This window comes from Gamsiella multidivaricata (genome assembly GCF_025024155.1).
Source record: "Gamsiella multidivaricata strain RSA 2152 chromosome Unknown BC939scaffold_41, whole genome shotgun sequence".
Lineage (NCBI taxonomy): Eukaryota > Fungi > Mortierellomycota > Mortierellomycetes > Mortierellales > Mortierellaceae > Gamsiella > Gamsiella multidivaricata.
The window spans coordinates 62,740-81,031 of NW_026251749.1; the positions used below are offsets into that span (position 1 = coordinate 62,740).

General features: G+C 47.4%; 6 protein-coding genes across 6 annotated transcripts; 3 read left to right on the forward strand and 3 right to left on the reverse strand.

Moving 5' to 3' along the window:
- The first annotated feature begins 39 nt into the window (after positions 1 to 39).
- On the forward strand, positions 40 to 1,210 carry BC939DRAFT_529708 (uncharacterized protein). Its single transcript, XM_051561529.1, has 3 exons — positions 40 to 221; positions 384 to 496; positions 639 to 1,210. The coding sequence occupies exons 1-3, from the start codon at positions 100 to 102 to the stop codon at positions 770 to 772; spliced, it is 369 nt and encodes a 122-aa protein (XP_051411195.1). The 5' UTR covers positions 40 to 99; the 3' UTR covers positions 773 to 1,210.
- A 42-nt stretch (positions 1,211 to 1,252) lies between these two features.
- BC939DRAFT_412011 (uncharacterized protein) lies at positions 1,253 to 2,845 on the reverse strand. Its single transcript, XM_051552946.1, has 3 exons — positions 2,546 to 2,845; positions 1,786 to 2,399; positions 1,253 to 1,657 (listed from the first exon to the last, which is right to left on the reverse strand). The coding sequence occupies exons 1-3, from the start codon at positions 2,796 to 2,798 to the stop codon at positions 1,412 to 1,414; spliced, it is 1,113 nt and encodes a 370-aa protein (XP_051411196.1). The 5' UTR covers positions 2,799 to 2,845; the 3' UTR covers positions 1,253 to 1,411.
- Positions 2,846 to 3,201: 356 nt separating this feature from the next.
- Positions 3,202 to 4,699, forward strand: BC939DRAFT_454422 (Alpha/Beta hydrolase protein). The gene is made up of 6 exons (XM_051556060.1): positions 3,202 to 3,399; positions 3,513 to 3,523; positions 3,610 to 3,668; positions 3,770 to 3,914; positions 4,020 to 4,073; positions 4,178 to 4,699. Exons 1-6 carry the CDS (start codon positions 3,220 to 3,222, stop codon positions 4,632 to 4,634), a joined length of 906 nt encoding a protein of 301 aa, XP_051411197.1. The 5' UTR covers positions 3,202 to 3,219; the 3' UTR covers positions 4,635 to 4,699.
- A 1-nt stretch (position 4,700) lies between these two features.
- On the reverse strand, positions 4,701 to 6,882 carry BC939DRAFT_454427 (uncharacterized protein). Its single transcript, XM_051556061.1, has 6 exons — positions 6,684 to 6,882; positions 6,415 to 6,540; positions 6,045 to 6,296; positions 5,801 to 5,950; positions 5,332 to 5,709; positions 4,701 to 5,223 (listed from the first exon to the last, which is right to left on the reverse strand). The coding sequence occupies exons 1-6, from the start codon at positions 6,736 to 6,738 to the stop codon at positions 4,775 to 4,777; spliced, it is 1,410 nt and encodes a 469-aa protein (XP_051411198.1). The 5' UTR covers positions 6,739 to 6,882; the 3' UTR covers positions 4,701 to 4,774.
- Positions 6,883 to 8,569: 1,687 nt separating this feature from the next.
- BC939DRAFT_454430 (transketolase-like protein) lies at positions 8,570 to 12,131 on the forward strand. Its single transcript, XM_051556062.1, has 8 exons — positions 8,570 to 8,764; positions 8,929 to 9,008; positions 9,162 to 9,286; positions 9,575 to 9,626; positions 9,727 to 9,899; positions 9,989 to 10,815; positions 10,908 to 10,973; positions 11,082 to 12,131. The coding sequence occupies exons 1-8, from the start codon at positions 8,674 to 8,676 to the stop codon at positions 11,711 to 11,713; spliced, it is 2,046 nt and encodes a 681-aa protein (XP_051411199.1). The 5' UTR covers positions 8,570 to 8,673; the 3' UTR covers positions 11,714 to 12,131.
- A 4,480-nt stretch (positions 12,132 to 16,611) lies between these two features.
- BC939DRAFT_454432 (DNA-directed RNA polymerase III subunit RPC8) lies at positions 16,612 to 17,970 on the reverse strand. Its single transcript, XM_051556063.1, has 4 exons — positions 17,619 to 17,970; positions 17,243 to 17,426; positions 16,816 to 17,075; positions 16,612 to 16,721 (listed from the first exon to the last, which is right to left on the reverse strand). The coding sequence occupies exons 1-4, from the start codon at positions 17,727 to 17,729 to the stop codon at positions 16,674 to 16,676; spliced, it is 603 nt and encodes a 200-aa protein (XP_051411200.1). The 5' UTR covers positions 17,730 to 17,970; the 3' UTR covers positions 16,612 to 16,673.
- Between the last annotated feature and the right edge of the window lie 322 nt (positions 17,971 to 18,292).

Genomic DNA, 18,292 nt, shown 5'->3' on the forward strand with positions numbered 1-18,292 from the left:
AATGACTGCTGCTGAAGCACTGCTCCGAACCCAGCAGCACCGACACTCTCTCCTCCTGCCCTCACTGCTCTCCACGCACACAATCGAACACTCGCACAAATGTCAAAGATTAACGCCATCGTCCACGACCTCCGCAGCGGCCTCGGCGCCATTCGACTTCGCCCAGATGTCAAGAAGGTTTCCCTGACCTTCTCACGACGCTCCGACAATGCCGGCGCCAGGTACGAAACACATACATCATCCCAACAGGAACAAATTGATCTCTACCTCTCTCTATCTACCTGTCTCTCTCGCCTTGATGCTCTTCAACTGCATACTCACCACAGGACCCACTTCGCATCATATCTTTATTTTTGTCTTTTGTCTTTTATCTTTTTCTGTAGATACTTTCTGCGCGAGAACATGCCCAGGCTCCAGTACAACAACCCCACGATCCAATTCGAGGTCAACAAGGTCCAGGAACCTGGCGTTAGCCCTGAGCTGATCATCGAATTTGGTAACGTCGCCATTCTTTTTCGCTTTTCCGCCGATACGAAAAAAAAGAAAAAAAAAAACAACTGGAAGACCTTTTTACAGAACTCAAATGGATGGGGCGTGGAAATCTCATACATGTTATCCTTTATTCTGATCACTGATAGCCAACAACGATACCAAAAAGATCTCTTGCTCCAGGATAAAATCCAGTCAAATCTGTAAAGAGTTCTTGAGCGCCACCACCGAGGGTTCAGCGTCAACATCATCATCACCATCATCATCATCAGCAACAGCATAAAGTGCAGGGTACAGGAACGCTGTGTAAGATGGGTAGAAGAAATACGCCGTACCCAACACCTCAGGAGCACACAACAGGAAACGATAAAATTCAATAAACACGAGGATCTTTTATCCAGTCGGTCAATGATGCTCTTCGCGCACTTTAGCGGAAGCAGTTTGCGCATCTTTGCGTATCCCTTCGTCTGTTTCCGGAACACTGGTGTTCCGAATTTTACATGTATTTCGCGCGTAACTTTTTCTATAATATTGTATTTAAAAGGTTTTTTTATGCTACCGCTTTCCATGCCCTTGATGCAAATTGAAAGGTAGTTTGTGCCTTGATTCATGCCTTTACATTCCAGATCCGTAATACTTCAATAGTGAGTATTGACAAGCAAAGTCGCCCTCTCTAAAATAATACTCCGCACCCAAAATTAATGTAACAACTAAAATTTCCTGACCCAAAATTTCCTGACAGACGAGAGGATAAAGACAGCTATGCTTTTCTAACCTTTTATTATATGTCAATGTCAATGTTAATGCCAGTGCCAATGCAAATATGCAGTAATTGCGCCAGTGGTGCTACTGTATTACGACCAAGTCAACTACAACTGGAAACAGTGCCTCCCCTCCTCTAAAACACGTCCTCTTTGTCTGTTCAAGAAAACATGTGTGTCAGAGCAATGGTCATTCCGATGATAAAGACAATGACCGACATATCATTCGCCATTGATGTCCAGATAAGACGGTAACGCATGAACACGCGAACCACATCCGAGAATGGCGACGGCAAGAATCCTGCAATGGTGCCCAGCGTACTGCTGGGCGATGCTGTTATTCCCTGCAAATACATCCTTGCCGACTGCAACATCAACTCCATGGTCACAAAGTACCAGAACATAGGCTATTGGGATATGAAAGAAATGTGAGTTTTACAAGTTAGTACCTGACCCGAGAGAGAGAGGGGGGGGGGGGGGGGGGGGAGAGAGCGATTATGAGATAGCGAGAGAAATCAAGTACAACGCTACGTACGATCTGCGCAACTTGATACACTCCGTATTGCAAGGGCTTGTCGACCGCCAAGGACTCAAACCGATCCAGATCTCCATGCCGATTGTACTCGCTATATACAACGCCGAGTGCGAAAAACACCGACAAGACAAAATGAAGCAGCTTCCACCACCTAGCCATCTGATCGACCTGAGGCGTGATCACTGTGAATCCTGGAGGCACATTCCCGAACGGCGTCTGTTGCTGCGTTACGGACGCCTTGCTGCCGTTTCCAGAGCCGTTCTCTTCCTGCATCATCCTCGTTAATGCTTGCTGGTGCTGAGGAGAGAAGAATGGGTTGTTTCCGAAGGGGCTTTGAGTAGCACTGGAGGCACCAAAAGACGAGAAGACGTGTGCTGAAGGCGCGCCCAACGAATCATCCGGATCTGCGTCATGGTCAGGCTGCACAGTGGCAGGGGTTGGTTTTGATGTTCCTGCAGCGGTATTAGTGGTGGTTGTAGTAGTAGTAGCGGTAGAGGTCGATGATGAGGATCGTTGGCGGGTTGTCCTGTTGGCAGCAGCGCGCAACGAAGGCGACGCTGGGATGAGGACGTCCTCGTCCTCTTCATCCATCAGTTGGGTTGCGCCGGACGTGTCTATAAAGTGCATGTCATTGTCGTTAGCAGAGAGAACATTGTATCCCGCGCACTTGTGATAATTTTGCATGTGGGTGGGACGATCACTGTGACCCCCCTCCCCCCAGTGGCAACAATGTCTTGATATCGTCATAATATCGTCTTACCCGTAGACTGAAGATTGGCATCGCCAGAGCTGGGATCTGCTACTCCAGCAGCCTTTAAGCTCCTTAATCTCTCTTCCTCCTGCTCCTTCTTCAAGAGCTGCTCTCTAGCCTGGAGGACTGCGGGGGAAGGAGCGACTTGTGTGCTCGTTCCTGCTGTGCCTGTGATCTTGCTCAACCGCGACTCGCCCGATGCGAGAATCTTTTTCTGGCGGGCCTCGCGGCGCTTCCTGAGGAGTTCTGCCTGGTCGGACATGAAGAAGTCAGAGGGGATGATGACAGAGAGGGATGAGAGGGCGGGGGGGGGGGGCGAATGGGACGGACGCTTTGGAGGATGAACGTACGTTGTGCAAAAGGCAAGAGGGATGGACTGATCAGCCAGGCGGCAGTTAAGGGTACTGTTCTTGTGGAACCATTCGATTCGCGGACTGCAAACCTATGACAAACGATACTATATTAAATTAGAACGCGTATGCTGGTCAGGGCTTGGTGCATGATTCCTCCGCAGTCTTCCCCGCTGCACTTCCTATATACAATCACTGTCCATTGAACACCTCTTCTCCCGGTCGGATAATCTCTAAACTCTTACTGGGGATGACTTTGCAGAACGTATATAAGGACTCGGACAAAGACAATTAAAAATCTGCATCTCCTTCTACGCACATCACGAAGATAACATGCAGCTCAAACATCTCCTCCCAACCATCCTTCTTGGCATCGCTGCCGTGTGCTCTGCCGATGTGACGCCCAGGCATCGCCTCAGGCCTGTTGCAGGGAACCTTACTACGCCCGATGGATCCATTCTGTCGTACCGCCTGTATAATCATAGCAAGGCCGCTGGGACACCCATTGTTCTTGTAGGTGCCAGTTGATCAGCTTCTGGCGGATCCCTTGCAGATCGCACTCTAAACTCAACTATCCGTCCCTCAGTTGATTTAACTGTCTTGATGATCTTCTGTACTTGGTTTAGGTATCCGGGCTGTAAGCGTAACTCTGGTACCTTTCATTATAAGGCTCTTGGTGAGCTGAATAACCCTAAATAACGTTTTCGAACCCTGCTCAAATAGCGACCAACTCCAGGACGACTGGCAACACATCATGCCCCATTTTGCAAGGAAGCACCCAGGTGCGCTATCATCCACACCGCATACTGACGATATCGTGACCAATGACTAAAACATATCGGGCGCATAATTCTCTCAATAATACTAACATTCGACAATCGAGGTATTGGCCAGTCCTCCGTCACCAACTACTCTCTGGTCACCCTGAATAACATGGCCGATGACATCCACCAACTGACTCAGAAACTCGGATGGAAGAATATCAACCTCGTCGGCATCTCTATGGGCAGTGTCATCTCAGAGACCTTGTAAGACGAAAGCTCTAGGTCGATTCATGGTCAGCCAAGGCTTTTTTTTTTTTTTTTTTTTTGTACAACTACTAAAAAATATTCTCCTTACCATTACGCGCATAGCATGGCCAGCAATGTGTCCGATGTCAACGTCGAGCATTTGGTCCTGATTGCAGCGTAAGCTCCTATTGCCATAAATAACTTCATTCACTCCATTAACGGATGGCTCTGCTGATACGAACATTATCTCTTTTGTTTGCTACGCACACTCTCTTTCCTAGCGGGTACCACAACTCTTCGAGCGGTCAGCTGCACACAGATGTCCCCCGCTGGTTGAGCGAGATCCATTTGCCACCCAATGCCTCGGACTGGCAGGCCTTCCAGCACAAATTGTGGTTGACATGTCTGACCCCAGAATTCATCAAGAACCATCCTGAGAGGGTCAAAGTCTTCTTGAAGGAGATCGATGCCGGTCAAAACCGAAACTTCGCAGCCTTCATAGCTCAATCCAATGCCCTTGCTTATCACAACTTGACAGAAAGCTTGACAAAGATCACTACGCCGACTCTGATCCTTCATGGTACGAAGGATGTGGCCTTCTTGGTCGAGAACGGTCGTGAGATCCATGCCTTGATCCCTGGATCCAAATACATCGAGTATCCTAGTGGCGGCCATATCCTTTTCGAGACCAATCCCGAGATTGTGCCAGCGATTCTTAATTTCTTGAAGAGCAAATAAGGGCAGAGTTTAATTCACATGCTGAGCACGCGCGTTGCTGAAGGCTACATTATTAAAATATGAAGACTTAGTCGATTGAAATCGATCACTCGCAAATGAAAAAAATGCTCAATTTATTATAGACAAGACGTGTGCAACATTTATGGTGAGATCTTCTTGAGGTTGCCCTTGGTCAGGGTCACCAACTCTTCCGCACTGGTAGGGTGGAGCGCGACAGTGCTGTCAAAGTCCGCCTTGGTGGCGCCCATCCTGAGCGCGACCGCAAACCCCTGCAACATCTCGTCACTTCCTAGACCAACCAGGTGAATACCCACAACCTTCTCCTCGGGACCAGCGCAGATCAGCTTGAAGGCCGAGGGGGTCTTGTGCGTCTTCATGGCGTTGTACATGCCTGAGAACTCGGACACGTAGACATTCAAGTTCTCAGCACCGTACTCCTTCTTGGCCTGGTCCTCTGTCAAGCCAACGGCTCCAGCAGTGGGGTGTGAGAAGATGACTGAAGGGACGTTCCTGTAATCGAGTTTTGAGTCCTTGAACTGCGCAGGTCCGAACAGACGATCTGACAGACGACGGCCAGCAGCAATAGCAACTATATACCATATATCATAAGCAGCATGGACAGTTAAGATAACATGATTCTGTTAGGACAAGGAGGATATAGTTGACAGATAAAAGCAACACCAGAAATGCAGCGTACCTGGGGTCAATTGCTCGATACCACAAACATCTCCGAGGGCGTAGACCTCAGGAATAGCGGTCTCCTGATAGTCATTAACGACGATGTACCCCTTCTTGTTGACGGTGACGCCGGCCTTGTCAATAGCGAGCTTCTCCAACAAGGGCTCACGTCCGATGGCCCAGAGGACAGTATCGTACTCGGCCGAGCCCTCCTTTCCATCGGCTTCATAGCTGAGACTAATAGAATTGTCCGAAGCCTTAGCCAAAGCCTTGACATGGCTGTTGGTGATAATCTCAATACCAACGCTGAGCATCTCCTTCTTCAGCGTGTCCTTGATAATGTGGTCGAAGGGGCGAAGAATTTCCTGAGTTCTCGAGAAGATGCTGACCTGGGAGCCTTTGAATATTAACAGCAAACGATATTGTCAGCACCAATGTCTTTTCTAATGAGAAGCTTGTCGAAATCAGATTTGAGAAATTCTCCTTACCGAGGGAGTGGAAAATACCAGCGAGCTCGATACCGATGTAGCCAGTTCCTACAACGGCGACACGCTTGGGCTGGTGCTCCAAGTCAAAGAAACCATCGCTGTCAATTCCCAATTCAGCGCCAGGAAGCTTGGGGATCATAGGGCGACCACCTATTTAGGATATAATTTTTTTTAGTCATGGGCTTGTGTCGCGACAAATCTTTCCACGCAGATACACCAGATCTTTCAGGACAGGCACACGTACCGACAGCAATAAGAATCTTCTTGGCGTGGATCTCTTCGCCGTTACCGAGAGTGACACTGTTCTTGGAGACAAAGGAGGCCATGCCAGTGATATATTCGACCTGATCCTTCTCCAAGTTGCGCTCATAAATGCCATTGAGACGCTTGATGTAGGCATCTCTCTTGTTCTTGAGGGTATACCAGTCAAACTTGGTGGGCGCAGCATCGGGGAAACCATACTCCTTTGCATCACGGATAGCCTCGGCAATGGAAGCTGCAATTGATCAATCCACGAGAAGATAAGGAGCTCTGGTTTAGTCCGCTTGCAGAGGATTTAATCCCCAAAGTGCGTAAGAGTGGCAATCGAGCTGTATCTCCGTCTGGTCGCTTACCAGTATTCCACATGACCTTCTTGGGAACGCATCCGACATTGACACAGGTGCCTCCGAGACGACCACTGCCCTCGATCAGACCGACCTTGGCACCATAGGATGCTGCGCGACGGGCAGAGGCAAGTCCTGTTCACATCAACGAATGCAGGGACATAGAAGTGTGAGGATTTTTCCTTCTTTACAATCCATTATGACCAATTGACAATTGACGGCTCAATTGCTGCGGTGGGAGTGATATGGGAACATGGGTTTGGCTTCTTTCTGCTTACCTCCACTGCCACCTCCGATGACGAGGTAGTCGTAGATCTTTCCGGTTGGAGGCATGTTGAATGAGTGGGCGAGCTGAAGAAGGCGGCGCGTTGGAGACGTCAGGGTGAAAAGAGGTGAAGTACGATCCGATGTCGTCTCTAAGGGATGAGAAGACGGGAATCGGCGGCAGGGGGGATGAGAGAAAAGAGCGAGCTTGTTAAGGAGGAGCAGGCGAGTGAGGTTGGCTCTTATATTTGGCTTCGCAATCTGTGTGATTTGTCAGTCACCCCACGTTTTATTTCCCTCGGCCCAATTGAATCATCCGCAAAGATGGTGGCGTCAATCGGGACAGCGCCTGGTGCTGGTGCGTGTAAAGACCCCATTGCTGACGGCCCACTTCCCAAGTGTACGTTAAGACCCATTCTCTTTTTCGTTGTGTTCCATTCATGGTCTTGACCGCTTGTTCTTATACGGAATGTGTAGATATGACGCGTCTTCGTTTTATTGCTTCCGCAGTGTTCTCCGCCGATAAAACTTACATGTTCAATCAATTGCGACTGCGAAGTAGGAGCCTCATCTCTCGTACGCTCTTTGTCTGGGCGACTTACCAATCCGTCCCCGGCTCATACATGGTCAGTGTAATACCCAGCTCAGTCTTTTCGAAGGCTCGATGTAAATAGGAAACCCTCTGCGATCTCAAATATCGTCGCATTTACCATCAAATTGTAGGTCACGGAGGACAGTGAAAGAGCACAATCACTTTCTGATCAACAGCTACTCTTCGATCGTATACGACCCGGGTAAAGGATCTTATCATAAACAAGTAATATCATGGCCAATGCATTTATTGGTAGCTAATCCTCGAACGATAGGATATCGATATACAGCTTCGTGCCCATGAAGCTTAAACTGCGCAAGAGAGCGCAAATCTCGAGGGCCATGGCGGTACTGTTGCTTGGTGGTCTGGATACACTCCTCGACCAGGTGTGAGCTTTGAACAGGGTTTTAATGCGGCGCTCAGGATCTCGCTATGGCAGGTCAACCGCATCCCGAGTATGAAGTCGAAACCATTTTTTCTTTCACCTGTAGTCATCCACGCCTGTGAGCCTGTATGTATGCTTGATATCCCCAGTTATAAGCGACCTGAGACAGCACCAAGGACTTGAGTCGAGGGCTGAACCTGGACACGTGGAGTATATCGTCGAGACGAATCTCTGCCACCGCTTACCAGGCAAACTTCATCAGACCCTTGGACGCCACGATGATGTAGGCTCCTGCAGATGAAGTTGAGTATGACAAGGGAAGCTGAAAGTGAAAGAAGCGGAAGTCTAGAAGTGGAGGTTGAGGAAGAAAAGGAAGGACGGGAGCAGCATTTCTTGTTGAGGAGCGAAGAAGTGAGGAATAGCTGTAGTAAACCTCCTTGGTGGGACTCTGTCAACTGACTGCACTCTGTATATACGCACGTTCGAAAAAGATATGATTTTCAACCAGGGCGCGACCAGCGACGCCTTTTGTGTTCAACAGCCCGACTCTCGATCCGAGTGGTAGTGTAGTGGCTAATGTCAGGATGTCGCTGTTGCATTCGTGTGATATGCTGCAGGGGAGCCGATGTTCATCGCCATTCATTATGTTTGTTCTTTGAGCACAATTGAGTAAGAATCCGCTGGTCCAGTTCATGAAAGCGCGTGGATCTACGGGCTCACACAGCACAAGACTATACACAGCGTTTTTTATTGACGCCAGATCCCCCCCAGGCGTGCAGGTGTGCCATAAGACTATACACAGTAGGGTCAGGTGATCGTGATTATGAATTTGTGAGTACTCGTGAATTGTAGCTCCGCAGGTGGTCTTTGCGCGCCATCATGACATAGACATCGACGTCTGCTTTTTCTTCCCTCTTATCCTCCTTCTTTTCTTTTCTTCTCTTTCTCTCTTTCATTCATTTACCTTCCTCGATAACCAACTCCTGCTCTTACCATACTTACCATATAAAACCCATTCAAACACACCATGGACTTCACCGACAATGACACAAAGGCTATCAACACCATCCGTGTGCTTGCTGCTGACATGGTCTTCAAGAGCCAGTCAGGACACCCTGGTAAGACAGAAAGAAGAATCCATTCCAAATTTGCCGTCGATCCACTCAGAGAGAACACGCGCGGTTAATCCCCTATTTCTCAACGTCAATGCATTTTTTCTCACGCATATTGTTCCCCTTTCTCCCCCTCCCCCCTTTCTCGCGATGCTTCGTTACGCGTCCAGGTGCTCCCATGGGTTGTGCCCCGATGGCCCATCTCTTGTTCTCGCGCTTCATGAACTACAACCCCAAGAACCCTCTGTGGGTGAGTACATTTGAACAAAAAAAAACCCCCCCCCAGTTTTAGTTATTCTTATCTAGCCGTGCTTGTATCGTTTGATGTCATGAAGCAATCATCATGTCGATAAGCGGCTCTGTTCCTCATCTATGTTCACTACATCTTTTCCGCTGAATCTAGCCAAACCGCGATCGATTTGTCTTGTCAAACGGACATGCCTGCGCGTTGCAGTACATCCTGCTCCACTTGACCGGATATCCCACCACGATGGACGATCTGAAGCAGTTCCGCCAGCTCAACAGCAAGTAAGGATTTTTGTTTGCGTGTTTCTGTTGTCAAAGTGATATATGGCCGCTAAGACGTCCTCCCCTGGCTCTTGCTGAAAAGTTCCCACAAATGAGAAAGGGCGAGATGGAAAAGAGATTTGGGGTTCGATCGAACCGCGCTAATGCGTAGATAAGAAAAAGCAAACGAGGGAGGGGACCATTGTCTTGGATTCATTTTTGCCGGATAAATGGAGTTCCAGACGGGTTATTATGTCATTATGGGCAGTCGTACTAACTAGTGCGTCTTATCGTCTCTTCCGACTACAGGACACCCGGACACCCCGAGTCCCATGTTACTGTCGGCATTGAGGTCACCACGGTATGTATTCTTTGAGGGTGTTCAGCCTGGAGTCTCGCCTTTTGTATGCCATTCAGACTGTTAAATATTTTGTACATAAACTCGCCTCAATGATCTTCAGGGTCCCCTCGGACAGGGTTTCGGAAACTCCGTCGGTCTGGCGATTGGAGAGGCGCACATGGCTGCCACCTTCAACCGCCCTGGCTTTGAGTTATTCAACAACTACACCTACGTGTTTCTTGGCGACGGATGCATGCAGGAGGGTGTTGCCAGTGAAGCTGCTTCGCTTGCGGGGTATGTGTCCACATGGTTTTCTGTCCTACATTCGTGTCATCCAATGGCCCATTAATTCTATATAACACTAAATCTATTTATGCTCATAGTCATTTGCAATTAGGTAAACTCATTGCTCTGTATGACGACAACCACGTCTCAATCGATGGCGATACCAATGTCTCCTTCACAGAGGACGTTCCCAAGCGCTTCGAGGCTTACGGCTGGCATGTTCAGGTTGTGGATGATGGAAACTCCGACCTCATTGGCCTTACCCGCGCCATCGAAGAGGCCAAGAAGGTCACCGACAAGCCCTCGCTCATTAAGGTCCGGACAATCATTGGATTCGGTTCCTTGAACGAGGGCACCGAGAAGGTCCACGGATCTTCCCTCAAGGAGGATGATATTACTCAGTTGAAGAAGGCCTTCGGATTCAACCCCGATGAAAAATTCGTTGTGCCCCAGGCGACCTACGACCTGTACCATACCAAGGCCGCTAAAGGAGCCAAGGTGAACGACGAGTGGAATGAACTCTTCGAAAAGTATAAGAGCGCCCACCCAGAATTAGGAGCGCAATTGAAGCGTCGCCTGGAAAACAATCTGCCCGAGGGCTGGGCCAAGGCACTCCCACGCTACACTCCTGCCGACAAGGCCACCGCTACCCGCAAGTTGTCCGAGGCTGTCTTGAACAAGATTACCGGTGTTATTCCAGAATTGCTTGTAGGATCCGCTGATTTGACTGGATCCAACTTAACCCGCTGGAAGGACGCTGTAGACTTTCAGCCCGAGAGCACAGGCCTCGGCAACTATGCCGGCCGCTATTTCCGTTTTGGGGTGCGCGAACACGGCATGGCGGCTGCTATGAACGGCATGAATGCCTATGGCGGAATCATCCCTGCCGGCGCTACCTTCCTTAACTTTATCAGCTATGCTTCCGGTAAGCAACGCAGGACTACGGTGTGATGTAAATTTCAGCACCCTTACTACTGAATCATACCTGACTGGCGAACCATTTCACTCGTATCATAGGTGCTGTTCGTTTGGCTGCCCTTTCTGGCCACCAAGTCATCTATATCATGACCCACGACTCTATCGGTATGCTACGCGTTTTGTCCCTATTTTCTTTCTATTAGGTACATCCCTGTAGAACGTAATACTGATTTGATTGCTCCCTTAATTTATTTTGCTGTCAACCGCAACTAGGTTTGGGAGAGGATGGTCCCACTCATCAGCCGATCGAGACTATGGCCACAATTCGTGCTACTCCCCATCTTGTTGATCTGCGTCCTGCGGACGGTAACGAGACATCTGGTGCGTATTTGTTTGCGATCGAGGCCAAGACTCGCCCTTGTGTCTTGTCCTTGACTCGCCAGGATTTGCCACAGCTTGAGGGCTCTTCGGTCGAGAAGACACTGAAGGGAGGATACGTCCTTCAGGAGGTCGAAGGAGCCGATGTGACCTTAGTGGGCACTGGATCCGAGGTCTCGCTTTGTGTTGAGTCTGCCAAACTTCTCAAGGAGCAAGGAATCAAGGCCCGTGTCGTTTCTATGCCCTCGACCAAGCTTTTCGATGAGCAACCGTTCGAATACAGGGCATCAGTCTTGATCGATGGTGTACCAGCTGTGTCTGTGGAGGCACTGTCGACGTTTGGATGGTCCCGCTATGCGCACGAGTCAATTGGTATTGACACGTTTGGAGCATCCGGTCCCTGGAAGGATGTGTACAAGCACTTTGGTATGGTCCCTGATGTCGTGGCAGGCAAGGTCAAGAAGGCCGTTGACTTCTATAAGAAAGAGGGCTCTGTTCCCTCGCTCGTGCGCAAGTATTTCCATTAGGAGAGCTCTTCATGGCGCCAAACGTCCAGGCTTTCCCAGTCCTTTGTAGAGCAGACGAACGCACCCATGCGTTCTGACTAAACGGCATCTTGTACATACAAATATGCATCCCTCAACTTGAGGATACACCTGAATAAACTCATGAATATCCGACTGCAGAATAGAGGAACATCGCAAAGGCAAAGATCATGAACGGAAGGTTGTCGAGGGTGTTTCCTATGAAAATTATGCATTTGTAGAGACGTCCATTCTATAGGCGTAAGGCTATTGACCATGCTACCCATACTGCCCCTTACATAGAAGCATTGCCGATCCTTTCCACCCCTCTTCTTTCTACTTGCTTCCTGTCAATCCTCGCCCAGCAGTATGTTTATCGTCGTTAGATATTCAATAAAGCGAATGCAGGAAGGTGTTTGAGTCGATCCCAAAGACTAACATGTAATGTGTTATGTTTCCATGTTAGTCCTCGTCAGAATGCTCCATAATACATTCATCGACGAAAGCCGAAGTGCCAACAAGAAGAAGAAAAAGGCTACATGAATCAAACGGCCACGCCCTACTCAAAATATTTGAGGAGATATCGAAAGCAGGCTTCCCCCTTTCGTGGCTTGTTGGCGGCCTGTAGGTCCGAGCATAGTGAGATCAAACAACGCGTTGAGTTGTTTAACTCCAGCTGCCATGGTCAATTACTGGAGGGATAAATTTCGACATACGGGCAACGACCCACTCCTTCACTGAGGCTGTCGTAGAACTTGTCATTGATCGAGCGCAAACGGAACTCAAGAGAGTCTGTGACGGCGGGTGTTTACGAGTACCAGCCAACCGTGATTCCCTTGGGCAGTGTCGCATATTTCACCAGAGTTCACTGTATATTTAGTCTAACAAGTGTATCTCCAGCTCACTATTATATTTAATACAAATAAATACCTAATCGGTGTGGTGTGTGGAGCCACATCTCTTTCTCACTCATTTCTGAATCCAAAAATATCTCAGGCAGATCGACGCGTTTTTCTTGAAATATATTGAGGAGCAACTCCAAGAATTAGCATCCTACCTCGTGCGGGGGCCTTTATTTTGCCGGCGCCAGATGTCCATGTGGCATATTCCCTATTTTCCACGCTGCCTCTGTGTGGGATAGCTAGATTGAGTCCAGCAATAAGCAGTCTAATCGCTCGGTCGCTGTAATTAAAGATATCTCTCCTGTTGTCGCGTACCACAAGCGAAGGCACTGCCGCAGCGATGCTTTACAAATGATCGGTCGACTCTTAGCAGTGATCGAACCACCCCTGGCAACGCGTATGCTCGTTACACAAAGGCAAATAGCGATCTATATGTATATATTCCATAGCTCTGTATCCGCTTTATTCCATTTAGTGACTTGGATACAATCCTATGCTTATCCTGGCACCTCCTTCCTGAATACTTGCCATCATTTATCAGTACCTACCTTGCTTAGAAAGGGTCATTCTGACTCTGAATAAGCATAGGTTCACGGCACTTGTTCTCATTGACTCTGGACTACAGCCATATCTTTCAGTCTAAAGCGCGTAGTTGCCACCCTAATGCAGATATGCGTTCCATCCTGTTCAACCCTGCCCCTGCCTCTTGACCACCTAAAACTATTACACGCTCTATACCTGTTTTTTCCTCATCTAGCAACTTGAATATCTCCTACGCTTCCTCTGACCTTGCTTCCTGAACCGCATATCACCTTCCCTTGTTCTGTCCCGCCGTGCTTAGAAAAGGTCATCTTGACTCTGAATAAGCATAGGTTCACGACACCCGTACTCTCCCCTTCTGGTCTATCTATATCGCATCAGACGATCTATAACACCTTCAAAATATTAAGCCTACACATACTCGACGAGGTTCAGTTTGCAGTTCGAACGCTCCCATGGTATATCCTATACGACAACATTAACCGCAGGAATCGAAAATATGACCAGCGCATCCACAACAGCGATACTTTTGAGAACGGCACTACAGCGACTATTGTTATCAACCCATATTACTCACCTGGAGCCTCTCGCGACCAAGAAGACAGTAACGTCTCCGTTACCTACAATAAAGATCGACCAATCGGCCGATGAAGGCAACCTCGGCGTCTTCTTGACAATAACGAAGATCGTGTTCAGATTGCCTGAGGAGTGGTTCAACAACAATACATTGCAGGAATTGCGTGCAGCAGACACTACGCCTTTCAACCGATGTGTTAATGTCGCGAACTGTGCGTATTTGCCCCTGAGGCCCTAGTCATGATTCCGTTCTGAGCACTGCCTTAGAGAGACGAGTGCGTAGTATTTATTTAGCTCAACCATTTGTACCTCTTGCTTCTGTACCGATTACCTTGAATAAACCCTTCGTAACTACCCTGACTTCTACGCACACACTTGCCATACTTCATACAGACACACACGCACCTACACTCACAGACCCGAGCCGGAACGGATAGCGCCGTTACGAGTGAGGGATCACGACAGTTAAGCACATGATATGTAGTAGTATAAATATCATTTTATTATGTAATAAAAGCCATTAGCTCTTCTTTCATCCACCATACTATGGATCCGTGCCCACACCAGGATCATTGGCTTTCAATATAGCCATGTTGGACCGCACGCGCCTTAGCCTTGACTCGCCAAACTACAGTGCTCGATAGAATTGATCTGGATTTCAACACATTTCGATTTTCTCGTTTTTTTCTCCATTGCTATCTTATCAATCCGCAACGATATCCATACTCAACATTAATCTACTTCGTAGCATCATTCATAGCTGGTTGCATCAGAAGTAATTATGTCAATACTTTTTTTATTTCGTTCTCGACGCTTCAATACTTGATATTGTCCCCTTCACTGCGATATAGCAACATCATGCGCCTGCGCATGCTGTCGTATAGTTCATGAATGAACTCAATAGGTATCTGAGTTCATATATCTTGTACGCGTTCTCAGAGTTCGTTCATGTCAGCAGACGAATCTTTATACTGATCAAGGTGGTATTTGAGGTAAGCCCAAACAAAGGTGTTCGATAGGATTGAGATATGGAGAATTTTTGCTGTATGCACCTTTGCATTGTCATGCTGAAAAATGAACTTGAAATATATAGTGGTTCTTGAAGTCAGTGAGAAAGAGATGTGTCTCCAAACACACATCTACACGATATTTATTAATCAACTTTAGATTAAGTTTCAGAGGTGATAGATTTTTATAGTAATAAAGTACACTGGACTCGGCTGAATATGCAGCAGAACTCGACCGGGTCCATGACATACCAATCCCGAGAAGCGAGAAGATAATTCTATAGCGCATTGGAATAGGTCCCTGAATTGATCTTTCCTGGGATCCAATAGGCATCGTCCACACCATTAGTTTGGGCGCTGTAACCCCATTTTATTGAATTGAAAATATATTTTATGTATTAGCAAATGTTGGCTCCATCAAACATTTTACAGTCCCCCTTCCGGTAGTAGTGACAAACTGCATCTACCCTGTTGGTGCGCCCGGTCCTTCTTGCCCTTCGCCATATCTATCTTGAGGTCTCTCAGCTCCTTTCAAAGTGGAGAGAAACCATGGATGGCGTTATATTCAGGACCCAATAGCACCACTCAAAGCGTTGATTGAAATTCTACGCGAGGATTTTATTGGCAAGATGTGAGTACAGTAGATGATGGTGGCCGAGAGAAAAATATGAAAGGGCGTAGCGTCTGTGCCTGGATTAAGTTACAATGGTACCTGAAATGAAACGCAAAATGGGATACCAGGCTACTGGCGTGCTTCTCGCCTCTTTTGTCCTCCTCACACTATTATTAACGCCAGGACCTTTCCCCTTGCAGGCGACTTCCACTCTATTTGTAGGTGTGCCGCCATGTGGCACATGAATCCGACGTGATACGACGAAGGCCACACCTTCATTCGCCACGAAGATCGGCCTCCTGTACAGTCACTCGAGGAGTGAGCGAGTCCCGGGTAAAGGCGCTGACAGAAAAAATATTTAGCTTTATATTCAAGAGCCGGTACGACTTAACCGGGTACTGGTATAAATCGTGCATTCTAATACGATGGGATCGTGGTGTGATTGACTAGTGGCTCAGTTTTTGTGGAACCCCTGATGGATGACAATATCACTCATATGCCAACAAAGTGGTGGAATCAAAATGATTAGATAACAGAAAGAGTTGAGATACTAAACAGGGTAGATTGTTAGCGAGAGCATGGTACTCTTTGCTATCCGCTTCAGCAACCTTCTTTAACATGCCAGTATGTCTTTTAGTAAATCTTCTTCTCAACACGGAGTCGTCGCGTCGGATCCAACTATCCTAGGGGACGACGCGACTAAAGGACACGTATTATAGTTCTCCTCATCCATTCGGAGAGAACGCGCTCTGTCAAAAGCTGCAGTCCCTCGCATACATACATTCTATGGTCCATTGCAATGGTCTTTACTCAGAGCGAACCATCCGCTGATGCACCGTTCGTACTGCTTGATTATACATCCTTCAAATCTGCAGCCAATGTACTCTTCGAGTGAAGAGGACTGAGAGAGGTTTCAATCGCATGAAATTTTACCTGAACCTGAAGAGTTTATCGAAGCGTTCGACTTTCTAGGCTTCTCAAAAACTTATTTTTTTATTTTTATTTTTTATCGGAAACCAAGGCTCTTTGATTGCAACCCATGAAACAACTGGGGTTTAAAGCAATGGGTTACATAGTATGCGTCTACATGTATAAAGTGTAATCGCTGCGCAAGACGTCAAGATTACTTTGCAATTCAAAGTCCTAGGAATATCTTTATGGCTCCGAGGGAGAGTCAGGTAGATCATGAACATTGCTGCATTGAAGAAGATTGTATCACAAAAGCTATAGTATCCAATTTCAAGGTTCTTCCATGGACGCGGGTTTTCTCAAATGCTGAATGCCTTTTTTTATTGTTTTTTCTTTTGTTTACTAAAAGCCTGCCATTATCCCCACCAAGAGAACAGACCCAAACCGTCGCCATTGATCGAGCACTAAAAAAAATACAAGAAAGAAAAATAGTCAGTACGGAACCTTGAGAGAAATGACCCAAAGGACGAGGAACCAGATAAAGACCAAGCAACATACTACGAGAGAGTACGGTGCCTGTTTGGACGAATTGGCGCTCAAATCGGGTGTATCGACGCCTTCCTTCTTGGGTCGGACTGAGGGGGAGGTATCAAAGAACTGCTCGGACTCGACTCGGAATCGGATGTCCTCATCCAGGTCCATGAACATCTCATTCTCTTCGTACCTCCAGATCCAGACCTGCTCCTCTGCACTGAACTCTGATTGGGGCTGAAGATAGTTGTATGGGATAAAGATGTCGTCGAAGAATCCGAGTGATACTAAAAAATCGTAAAAATAAAGCAGTGTTGGTAAGATAATTAGATGAGAGAGAGAGAAAGGATTATGAATATGCAGCACTGTGGTCTTAACGGTGTAATATCCTCGGCTTCGGTCAATCAACAGGCATGCCAAAAAAAAAAAAAAAAAAAAAAAAAAGGATCGCTACCTCGAACGCCCTCCGGATTACACGATCTGATCTTGCCCGTAAGAATCTCGCCGATGAATGGCCGAAAGATAATCATCCTAAAGTGAACCGTTACATAACTACAGCCGTCGCCGTGATGAATAAATCCTTCGCTTGCGTGAAGGATATCGTACATCGCAATACATAACCCAACATCCTGTAGGACCTAGATCGAGCGTCGTTTCGGGAAAAGCGGGTGGAGGATGCGATGTCAGATAGCGATATCTAATGCAATGTGCACAAAAATGGTTCATGGCACGCATCCTGTGCTTGTCCTTTTGACAATGCTTGACAATGCTTGACAATGCTTGATAATCCAGAGTGAAAGCGACGTGTTGATGGCGCCAATTGTTCTTACCTTATTGGCGTATTTCCGGTTGATCTCGTCTGTGATAGCCTGCGATTTCTTCTTGCGGAATCCTGAAGGCTCAATTTTGATGGTGTCCTTGATTTCGGCGAGGTTAAACATGATTTATATACTGTATATGTGAACTGTCGATCGTATTTTTCCGTGGTTAAGCCTCCTGTAGGTCTGCTCCGCGTAGTTTAGTAAGTGATCGAAGTTGTCTAATTCAAAACTTATACGGATGCTGGTAAACTGCAAGTGATTCCTGTCGCCTTCTACGGTCTCTGGTAAGGTCCGGTCCAAGTAGCAGTGATGTTGAAATCGCCCTGGTTGCTGCTGCAGAAAGCAGTATTGGTTGAGAATGATGTGTGTGCATGAATGAGTGAGTGAAGGCGAAGCAGGAACAACAAAACACGCACCAAGCCACCAAATCTTGAACGCCCTGAGATGAATTTTTTCTAGAAACGCGTTTAACTTTTACGCGCGTCTTGGTCCAAACGAGGGAGGAGGGGATTTTTTTTGGGCGAATCATATTGCATTCAATTCCATATTCTATTCTATCCTTTAATCTGAGGCGTATTTGGCTAATAAGATAAAACCAGGAGTGCTCCCAAGGTCGTTGTATTGCATATCTTTTTCAGCGAGATACCGCTCATAATAACTAGATGTCGTTACGCCTACTTGCT

What these genes read in the sequence shown, in the direction of transcription:
- BC939DRAFT_529708 (XM_051561529.1), top strand. Translation starts at nt 100, where the DNA reads ATGTCAAAGATTAACGCCATCGTCCACGACCTCCGCAGCGGCCTCGGC. An exon ending in TCCGACAATGCCGGCGCCAG is followed by an intron (nt 222 to 383) that starts GTACGAAACACA and finishes CTTTTTCTGTAG; the next exon opens with ATACTTTCTGCGCGAGAACA. An exon ending in TGAGCTGATCATCGAATTTG is followed by an intron (nt 497 to 638) that starts GTAACGTCGCCA and finishes GATCACTGATAG; the next exon opens with CCAACAACGATACCAAAAAG.
- BC939DRAFT_412011 (XM_051552946.1), bottom strand. Translation starts at nt 2,798, where the DNA reads ATGTCCGACCAGGCAGAACTCCTCAGGAAGCGCCGCGAGGCCCGCCAG. An exon ending in TGCCAATCTTCAGTCTACGG is followed by an intron (nt 2,400 to 2,545) that starts GTAAGACGATAT and finishes TGCACTTTATAG; the next exon opens with ACACGTCCGGCGCAACCCAA. An exon ending in TGTATCAAGTTGCGCAGATC is followed by an intron (nt 1,658 to 1,785) that starts GTACGTAGCGTT and finishes ATATCCCAATAG; the next exon opens with CCTATGTTCTGGTACTTTGT.
- BC939DRAFT_454422 (XM_051556060.1), top strand. Translation starts at nt 3,220, where the DNA reads ATGCAGCTCAAACATCTCCTCCCAACCATCCTTCTTGGCATCGCTGCC. An exon ending in TTTTGCAAGGAAGCACCCAG is followed by an intron (nt 3,669 to 3,769) that starts GTGCGCTATCAT and finishes TCGACAATCGAG; the next exon opens with GTATTGGCCAGTCCTCCGTC. An exon ending in AGTGTCATCTCAGAGACCTT is followed by an intron (nt 3,915 to 4,019) that starts GTAAGACGAAAG and finishes TTACGCGCATAG; the next exon opens with CATGGCCAGCAATGTGTCCG.
- BC939DRAFT_454427 (XM_051556061.1), bottom strand. Translation starts at nt 6,738, where the DNA reads ATGCCTCCAACCGGAAAGATCTACGACTACCTCGTCATCGGAGGTGGC. An exon ending in GAAGGTCATGTGGAATACTG is followed by an intron (nt 6,297 to 6,414) that starts GTAAGCGACCAG and finishes GATCAATTGCAG; the next exon opens with CTTCCATTGCCGAGGCTATC. An exon ending in TGGTATTTTCCACTCCCTCG is followed by an intron (nt 5,710 to 5,800) that starts GTAAGGAGAATT and finishes TAATATTCAAAG; the next exon opens with GCTCCCAGGTCAGCATCTTC.
- BC939DRAFT_454430 (XM_051556062.1), top strand. Translation starts at nt 8,674, where the DNA reads ATGGACTTCACCGACAATGACACAAAGGCTATCAACACCATCCGTGTG. An exon ending in TCGGCATTGAGGTCACCACG is followed by an intron (nt 9,627 to 9,726) that starts GTATGTATTCTT and finishes AATGATCTTCAG; the next exon opens with GGTCCCCTCGGACAGGGTTT. An exon ending in GAAGCTGCTTCGCTTGCGGG is followed by an intron (nt 9,900 to 9,988) that starts GTATGTGTCCAC and finishes TTATGCTCATAG; the next exon opens with TCATTTGCAATTAGGTAAAC.
- BC939DRAFT_454432 (XM_051556063.1), bottom strand. Translation starts at nt 17,729, where the DNA reads ATGTTTAACCTCGCCGAAATCAAGGACACCATCAAAATTGAGCCTTCA. An exon ending in TAATCCGGAGGGCGTTCGAG is followed by an intron (nt 17,076 to 17,242) that starts GTAGCGATCCTT and finishes ACGATTTTTTAG; the next exon opens with TATCACTCGGATTCTTCGAC. An exon ending in AGGCACCGTACTCTCTCGTA is followed by an intron (nt 16,722 to 16,815) that starts GTATGTTGCTTG and finishes TATTTTTTTTAG; the next exon opens with TGCTCGATCAATGGCGACGG.